The following is a 9,348-nucleotide window of genomic DNA, read 5'->3' on the forward strand; positions in this document are numbered from 1 at the left end:
CGATCATCAATGAAAATGAGACAATAAAAATCAACCCAGAGAGAGCAGGGAACTCAAACAGATGTCCTTAAAAGGGAAAGAGAAAGCAGAAAGGAAAGGTTGTCCCAGATTGGAAAAAATATGAAACGTGTCTTCTTAGGAAATGCCCTGCAGCATAAAGAGAAAGAGTATATAGGGAACAGTTTCACACTCAGTCACACTGAGCTGCAGAATTCACACCTGAAAGGAAGAACTGACTCAAGATTTTTCCAGAAATCTCTTCTTCCTCATCATCAGCCACGAGGATGAATCCTGCAATCCAGAGCATCGTTCTGCTGGTCTGTGTGGCCGTTTGTACAGGAGCCAGTAAGTGTGCAACTTACATCATACTTTTATGGCAATATTGATAATCGGATTATCTGATGGCCAGATTTCTGCAGAGCAAAAGATTATTCTTGTGTTTAACACTTCTTTTTTTAACAGCTATGAAGCAATGCCAGTGTTTAAACCCAGCCAGGGGAGTAAAGCCGTCACTCATCGCCCAAGTTAAGATATTACCACCTCTTCCTTACTGCAGAAAGGCACAAGTCATGTAAGTATCTGCAGAAGAGAAAATGTATGTCAGAGCAGAGCTGTCATGAATAACAAGTTTTGTTTCTACTACAGTGTCACACTGAAGGACGATAGACGACTGTGCCTTGACCCTGCTTTTGAGTTCACCCAGGCAGTCCTGAGGGTAATGAAATTGTAAGTAAAAAAGAGCTTCTAATCAAGTGCACATCTTTGATCCTGCACCTCAAAGCATTCGTGCATCTCTTAAGTTAATTGAACCTTTTCTGACATTTTTTATTTTATTTTTTGCAGACAGAATGAAAGAAAATCTGCAGCCAACCTAAGACTATCAACAACGACAGCAGCCACTGCATCAGTAAAGCCAACATGGTAGAATTTTGGGCATTTATAAAGCTGCAGTGCAATGAGGTTAGAGCAACAAAAAACTGAAACATTTTTTTGTTTTTTTAAGGCAGCTTTTCTTCGTCTCGCCTCATTGAACGTGTGATAAATGATGGTGTGTTGATCTCACACCCTTCAAAGTTAACCATATGAATATTGTTTCAAACGGTTGTATTATATGTGATGTAATTTATCAATTCAACAAGGATGTATATTTTGTGTATTTTTTGGAGTAATGTACATAAACTGCCTACTCATCTATGTATAATATTTGCATATGTTTTTAAGTATAAAGTGCATGTACCTGACATTTGATGATGCTTTGTAAAACTGCACTAAACAGAAAAAATGGCCAGTATGTAAAATGTATCGCAGTAATAAAGTGATTAAAAACCTACAGCTGCTCCGGTTTGGTTTTTTCTTCCTTTCAAAGTGCAGGTGAAAATCTGTCATCTGGTTTTTCTGCATCCAAACAGCACAACATTTCTAAATATATATATATTTTAAAAACAGTAGGACAATACATCTACATGCTTTAGGGGAAGTTCAAATGAACATTTGTGTTACTTTTTGACACACATTTCCAAATGTTTGCTTCACATATGAGTTTTAAACATTACTTTTCAAGATATTTTTTATTTAGATGTTTGCTGCCCTGTGTGCTTTAAAAAAAAAAGAAGTAATTTTGGCTGAATCCTGACAAAGACTAATTAAAACTGCTGTAGAGAAATAAAATAATAATTGTGTTTGGATCACTTTTTGATCAAAACATTTATAGTTTTCCAGAAAGCCACTGATTGTCAAATTTTAAATTACTCATTTCTGTAATCTTCAAGGAAGAAAAAAACAATAAGTAGTCAATCCTCTCCAGTTCCAACTGCAAAAGGATCGAATAAAAAGTCACGCTCCATGTGGGTCGACCAGATTGAAATAAATTCATAAATACGTGCCTCTTATTGTTTGGGGAGTTGGCCAAATGTGGACGTGGGCCGGATCGGGCCAGAGGACTGTAATTTGGGGAGCCCTGCTCTAGATGTAAAAACGTTTGGTGAAATACAAGAAAGATTCAGTAATGCAAACTTCTTAAACTAAAAGAGCCAATTTGAAATAAATATATACACCATTAAATTATTAAATAAATGTGTAATTATTTAAAATTAACATTAAATAAATAAAATTAGAAATCAATCAAGTCTTTAAATAAATGTTTAAATAAATAAAAATTAAAAAGCACTTTTAAATATTTCATTAAATTATTTCATGGCCTTTTGTGGACTGGAAGAGACAAGTTGAAATAAAGATATTTGATAAGAAATCATTATATAGATGTGTCATTCATTATTTAAGATTAGCATTAATAAATAAAAGTGTCCTTCAAAGAGTGAATATTTAATTAAAATTCAAGTTTAAATAGTTTAAAAGAAATTATTTATTTGATTATTTCATGAAAAAAAATGTAAAAATCCACATTTTTATCTTAAATCTTTGGAAATTGAAAATGTTAATGAAAAATACGTCTGTGAAATATATACAAAAAGGTTTATTTCAGTTTTCTTTACACAGATCTAAAATGAAGTTCTCTGTAAAGTTATTTTAGGTCCTGTGTGGCTCAAAACTAAAACTGATACTGGAGAAATGTGTCTAATAGAAATTAAATCTAATAAACTTATTTTCACCTGCTGAATGTACTTATCCAGTTATTGATATTTATGTTGCAATCCTTAAAAAATAACTCTAATTTGAGAGCATTCGGTCTAGCAATGGTAAGACGGATATCCAAAAAGGAATTTATCCACGGATTGACAGGAAGTCCTTAAAAGGAAAGAGGAGCTCCAGGAATTCAGAGGAAAAGCTTGCATCACAATGGGGGTGACATTACCACATTTTAATATAACCAGTTCTCAAGAAATTTCTTTTAACCTGAACAGCATGAAGGTCAAGTGTATAAAACCTGAAGCCTCACAGTTGAGTTGAAGCAGAGAGAAGAGAACTGCTCAGAGAAAACAGCTGCTCCAAGATAACTTTCACTTATTCAACACAAAGATGAGACTCATCACTCAGAGCATCATCCTCTTGGTCTGTGGGCTCATTTGCCACTCAGCAAGTAAGTGATACATCAATAGTATTTCTATATTATTTGTAATTATTTGTTACACTAATGAGGATGATTATTAATCTTATTAGAAATGCAAAGATATATCTTCTGTAAACTGTATGTGATTACGTATGTGTGTATAAATTGTATCTTATATTCTTTGTTTTCATTCTTTTCAGTTTTGAAGTGCCGGTGTCTACGAACATCCCAGAGAGTAGATGAATCTCTCATCCGCACAGTTGAAGAGCTTCCACCTCGTCCGTATTGTGCCAAGGATGAAATTATGTGAGTAAAACAAAAACACAAGATATTTATAAAAACTGTAGATCTATCTTGTAAAATATATTCTATTCTTTTACAACAGAGTCACACTAAAAGACAATAAGAAAGTGTGTCTGGACCCCACACATAAGTTTACCAAAGCAGTCCTGGCATCAATGAAAAAGTGAGTAAGAAAACATGTTTTTTCATGAGGAAGATCTTTACCATTTATTTTACAAATATGAAAAGAATCTGATAATTGCGTTCTTTTTTAATCAAAGTTAAGGATGTTATTGTAATGGTCCGCAGTCAGACCTCCATCAGTATTTGAAATAAAAGGAAGTAAAATCTGTTTGTAATAACCTACTATAGTTTAAATTGAATTTGGGGAATTATTTGTTCCATCTTATTATAATTAGTTTATAGTTTCATGCATTTGGCTTTAACATGGCTGACCATGATGTTGTTTTCTTCACAGGAATAGTGGAAAACCAGCTAAAGTCAGAACCACCACAGCAACAACGACCACAACTACAGCTGCTACTTCACCGTCAACATCGTCATAATGACATTTTTAAAAAAAATTTTTATTGTCATCAAAGCAGAGAACTGAAATGAGTGAAGATGAATAAAGGTAGCTATTGTGACAAAACAGAAATAAACATTCAGCTTAAATGAGCCTGAGGAAGATTGCTGCTAATGCTGGACTGAAGAATCTTGAGATGTTTTTGGTTGATTTAAAATAATAATAATCACTTTCAGTTATTGTGATTTATAGACTCAGTAATGCTTTAATCTATTTCTAAACAAACATTTTTGCTAAAATATCTATTTTTTTATCTGCTTTAAGGAAATAAATCAAGAAATGCTTTTTTTTACTGCACCTGTTTCCAAGGCTGAAATGATAAAGTGCTGGCAGTTGAAATTGTTTTAATTGATTGATTTGAAATGAAATAAATAAAAATTGCTCAACACTAACTATTTTCTGTGTCATGTTACCACTTTTATTAGAAACCTGAACACACGTTTAGCATATAGTGTTCACACTGGACTGTCACTACCAAAGGTAGAAGGTTGGTGTGAAATGTCAAAGTGGTGCAAATCTCACAAATCTTGCTCCAGGCTTTTACTTTTACAACTCTATTCAGATATACGGAGCACCTAAAGGGACAGAGAAGTAAAAATGTAAAATTAAAAAATGTTACTGGTTTCTGGTCCGCACCTGAGACTGGAATTTTCTCCAAGAATATATAGGAACGCCACCTATTAGTCCCTACTAAATCTGACCACCTGATTGGTCAAAGTTTAACCTGGTTTGTCTTTCAATACAAAGATTAGTACTTCCATGTTATGAAGGGACGCGACACACACGTCACTACCAAATCTGAATCCTTTATTAGTCACAGTTCAGCATTTTTGCGATTTAGCAGTCAAAAGTTCGACAGGTTGAACTTGCAGCGCGTGATCACTGAACTCTCGTTAATGTATGTTGTGTAGCGACACATGAACACAAGAGTTCTGGAAGGTGAAGCCTAAAATTTGGGTTGATTTGTATTTACATAGACGAAGCCGGTGTGAGTAAAACGTAACAATCATGTTTTTCTACAAACCTTTTTTGTTAAAGGAGGTCCTCCGTTATGTAAGCAGTTTTACATTCGATAAAAATGCATATGATGGTTTAGCTTTAACAGTGATCCATCTATTAACCCATTTTAAAAAATAAATCAATTTTATATAAAACATTCTCAGAATGACTTCTTTAAAAAAAATGTCATAAGCTATTTTACTAATAATATAATTTCTATTTTTATTCAAAGAGGAATCTATGGATGTAATGAACAGCTTATAGTATTTTTGATTTGTCAATTCCTGTTTTTTGGAAGGTTGAAACTGGAAGTGAGAATGGACAATTTGTGTGTATCATAACAGAAACCGAAAGTAAAGAAATGTGTCCGTTAGAATTCAATCTGAAAAAGTTGTTATTTTCATTTGCTGAATGTACTTATCCAGTTTTGATATTTGTGTAGCAATCTTTAAAAAATAATTCTAATTTAAGAGAATTCGGTCCATCATTGGCAAGACGGACATCCAAAAAGAAATCCATTCAAGGATTGACAGGAAGTCCTTAAAAGGAAAGAGGAGCTCCAGGAATTCAGAGGAAAAGCTTGCATCACAATGGGGGTGACATTACCACATTTTAATATAACCAGTTCTCGAGAAATTTCTTTTAACCTGAACAGCATGAAGGTCAAGTGTATAAAACCTGAAGCCTCACAGTTGAGTTGAAGCAGAGAGAAGAGAACTGCTCAGAGGAAACAGCTGCTCTAAGATAACTTTCACTTATTCCAACACAAAGATGAAACTCATCACTCAGAGCATCATCCTCTTGGTCTGTGGGCTCATTTGCCACTCAGCAAGTAAGTGATAAATCAACTGTATTTTTATATTATTTGTAATTATTTGCTACAGTAATTACTTTTAATCTTAGAAATATAAATCTTCTGAAAACTATTCGTATGTGATTAATTACATATATATGTATAAATTGTATCTTCTTTATTTCTTTTCAGTTCTGAAGTGCCGGTGTTTACGCACATCCAAGATGGTAAATCCCTCTCTCATCAAAAAAGTTGAAGAGCTTCCACCTCGACCGTATTGTGCCAAGAATGAAATCATGTAAGTAAAACAAAAACACTAGAGATTTATAAAAACTGTAGATCTATCTTGTAAAATATATTCTATTCTTTTACCACAGAGTCACACTAAAAGACAATAAGAAAGTGTGTCTGGACCCCACACATAAGTTTGCCACAGCAGTCCTGGCATCAACGAAAAAGTAAGTGAGAAAACATGTTTTTCATGGTGAACATCTTTACCATTTCTTTTACAAATATGAAAATAATCTGATAATTGCGTTCTTTTTTTAATCAAAGTTAAGGATGTTATTGTAATAGTCCTCAGTCAGACCTCCATCAGTATTTGAAATAAAAGGAAGTAAAATCTGTTTGTAATAACCTACTATAGTTTAAATTGAATTTGGGGAATTATTTGTTCCATCTTATTATAATTACTTTATAATTTCATGCATTTGGCTTTTAACATGGCTGACCATGATGTTGTTTTCTTCACAGGAATAGTGGAAAACCAGCTAAAGTCAGAACCACCACAGCAACGACGACCACAACTACAGCTGCGACTTCACTGTCAACATCGTCATAATGACCATTTTTACATTTTTTTTATTGTCATCAGTGCAGAAAACTCAAACAAGTGAAGATGAATAAAGCTAGCCATTGTGATAAAACAGAAATAAATATGCAGCTAAAATGAGCCTGAGGAAGATTGCTGCTAATGCTGGACTGAAGAATCATGAGATGTTTTTGGTTGATTTAAAAAAATATATCAATTGTATGCTTCTACTTATTGTGATTTATAGAGCCAGCAATGCTTTAATAATCTATATCTAAACAAAAAAAAATGTTGCTAAAATATTTAACATTTGTCTGCTTGAAGGAAATGAATCAATTTTCTACTTTACCTCTGTGTTCAAGGCTGAAATGATAAAGTTCAGGCACTTGATATGCTGTATTTTAATTAATTGATTTGATATGAAATAAAAAAAAAACATTGATCAATAACTGTTTTATCGTGTCATGTTACCACTTTTGTGAAGGGTTTTAAACTGAAGCTCCCAAATAGTTTTTATGTTCTAGTTTGAATTATGCTGAGCAGTTACTGAGGACGTTAAAGAGCAAGAACTTTAATGTTGTGTAGATTTTTATTCTTATTTTTGGTTATTAGGAAGGTCATCATTCAAAAGAAAAAAATAAATATTTAAATACTATATGCCATAGGGGGCACCGCGGAATTCCCGCTGACTTGTACAGAGAAGGAGCTTTGACTAAGTGACCCTCACTAGAGTTCTACATTCCACCAAAACAATGTTTACAGAGTGTTTGTGTGCGAGGTACCAGACCACACCCTAAAAACTTGAATAATTCCTGGGTTTTATGAGATCAGCAGTCCTGCTTTCACTTTTTTTCAATTATGAGTTAACTCTGTTCACTGAGTTTGAAAAAATGCTGCAAAGCAGACCATGAAAGGATTAATTAAATCATGAAATTAGCAAACAAAACATAATTAACACATGTTTCTTGGATCATTTAAATTTGAATATATACTATAAAAAATCTGACTCTTGTGTGGAACCAACAGTTTTTTTCCTACCCTTGCGCCTTCTCCCTACCCCTCCAATTGTAGGAGCACTTGAAGTGATAGGGTCATCCAACATATTTTCCCTATGGGCTCGCAGTACTTACATTTAAATGTACTTAATGACTTTTTTTTGCATGAGCTTTTTAAATTTATAAAACCAATTTTGTTACGTATATAAGCACTGGTAGCTCTGCGCTAACATAGCTGACTGGCGACTATTGATGACATCATCGAGTAGGAGTCACGTTTGAATTCAAAGAGACTATTTTTTATAACTCTCTGTTTGGAGGGATACATGTAGGTGTAGGGAGAAGCTGCAGAGTTAAGGGGGACGCTAACCTCACTCTGTAACCATAAACTGGCTGATAGACTATCCCTCCCTCGGATTTCTCCTCAGACATCCATGGATTTCCTTGTTCTCCTTACATTTTCCTCCTTGCTTTGTGCCCCACTCCATCCAGTTTTTATCCTTGCCTTCTTTGCTCTCTGTACTATGGTGATTACAGTATGTTAGACTTGGCCTAGACGAAGGGTCTCCAAACTGAGACTCTCTAGCCTCGTGTGGATCTTTCACTCCTCTTCTGTGGCTGGACAGGTCGCCCGCCTGTCGCAGGGCCTCAGTCACACACCCATTCACACCCAGGGGTAATTTAGAGTCACCAATTAACCTATGAAGCATGTTTTTGGACAGTGGGATGAAGCCGGAGTCCCCGGTGAAAACCCACGCATGCACGGGGAGAACATGCAAACTCCACACAGAAAGGTCCCAGCCGGGAGTCGAACCGGGGCCTTCTCGCTGTGAGGCAAGAGCGCTAACCACTGCACCAACGTGCAGCCGCTCTCAGGTAATGTTACCTGTTTTCTATTTGTTTGAAACTTTATTTTTTCTTCAAGAGTTTTTTGCTGTATGACAATATTTTCTTCAATTTAAAGAATTAGTCACAGGTGGTGACCATGTTGACAGAGGCACTGCTGGGATTTGGACCCAGGATCTCCTGTTTACTAGACAGGCGCTTTAACCCCTAAGCCACAGTGCCTCTGTGTCAGATGTAGAAATGTTTTTGTAATCTCGCTGAAATAAAACACGTTTTTTTGACAAAAAAAAAATTCCGGAGATTTTGCCCGTTTTCTAACTTTTTTTATATCTCAATAAATACATTAGTTTTAAGGCCAAGATTATTTCATTGCCCCATCAAAAGCATGTGATATGTGTTAATACTTTCCTACCAACAACGCTTTTTCTTTTTGGCCAACGATATTTCTCTGTTCCAGTTTTTGACAAAGATGGGTTTAAGCAATATGCATTTGTTGTAAGAGCTCCTGCTGGGATTTGTTCTTTTCTTTAAAATATATCTTTTCTTTTTAAGGAGAGAAACTTTATTTTTTCTTCAAGAGTTTTTTTTTTCTATATGACAATATTTTCTTCAATTTTAAGTAATGGTCACAGATGCTGACCATGTTGTAATAGGCACTGCTGGGATTTGGACCCAGGATCTCCTGTTTACTAGACAGGCGCTTTAACCAGCTAAGCCACAGCACCTTGTTTAACTGTCAAAGTGGTTGATCTCTTTCCCTGAAAACATTTGAAATAGAAGAAGTATCAACATGTTCTGAGATGCACCAACTATCAAGGAATTTAGCCTGTTCTCAAACTGTTTATTATTTTCTTATGAATGTATTTGGAACTACACTTTTGGACCCAGGATCTCGTGTTTACTAGACAGACGCTTTAACCAGCTAAGCCACAGCGCCTGGCTTAGTTTGTTACAGTGGTTGATCACTTTCCCTGCAAACTTTTGAAGTAGGATAATGTCAAAAAGTCTTAAGATGGACCATTTTCAAGG

General features: G+C 34.9%; 3 protein-coding genes across 3 annotated transcripts; all 3 read left to right on the forward strand.

Annotated features, from left to right (window-relative positions):
- The first annotated feature begins 16 nt into the window (after nucleotides 1-16).
- Nucleotides 17-985, forward strand: LOC112156372 (growth-regulated alpha protein). The gene is made up of 4 exons (XM_024288621.2): nucleotides 17-345; nucleotides 463-571; nucleotides 646-726; nucleotides 844-985. The coding sequence occupies exons 1-4, from the start codon at nucleotides 285-287 to the stop codon at nucleotides 923-925; spliced, it is 333 nt and encodes a 110-aa protein (XP_024144389.1). The 5' UTR covers nucleotides 17-284; the 3' UTR covers nucleotides 926-985.
- A 1,676-nt stretch (nucleotides 986-2,661) lies between these two features.
- LOC118597875 (C-X-C motif chemokine 2-like) lies at nucleotides 2,662-4,259 on the forward strand. Its single transcript, XM_036216892.1, has 4 exons — nucleotides 2,662-3,037; nucleotides 3,208-3,313; nucleotides 3,393-3,473; nucleotides 3,768-4,259. Exons 1-4 carry the CDS (start codon nucleotides 2,977-2,979, stop codon nucleotides 3,853-3,855), a joined length of 336 nt encoding a protein of 111 aa, XP_036072785.1. The 5' UTR covers nucleotides 2,662-2,976; the 3' UTR covers nucleotides 3,856-4,259.
- A 1,278-nt stretch (nucleotides 4,260-5,537) lies between these two features.
- LOC112156408 (C-X-C motif chemokine 2) lies at nucleotides 5,538-6,892 on the forward strand. The gene is made up of 4 exons (XM_024288673.2): nucleotides 5,538-5,706; nucleotides 5,860-5,965; nucleotides 6,045-6,125; nucleotides 6,421-6,892. The coding sequence occupies exons 1-4, from the start codon at nucleotides 5,646-5,648 to the stop codon at nucleotides 6,506-6,508; spliced, it is 336 nt and encodes a 111-aa protein (XP_024144441.1). The 5' UTR covers nucleotides 5,538-5,645; the 3' UTR covers nucleotides 6,509-6,892.
- The last annotated feature ends 2,456 nt before the right edge of the window (nucleotides 6,893-9,348 follow it).

The sequence above is a fragment of the Oryzias melastigma genome, linkage group LG18, assembly GCF_002922805.2.
Source record: "Oryzias melastigma strain HK-1 linkage group LG18, ASM292280v2, whole genome shotgun sequence".
Lineage (NCBI taxonomy): Eukaryota > Metazoa > Chordata > Actinopteri > Beloniformes > Adrianichthyidae > Oryzias > Oryzias melastigma.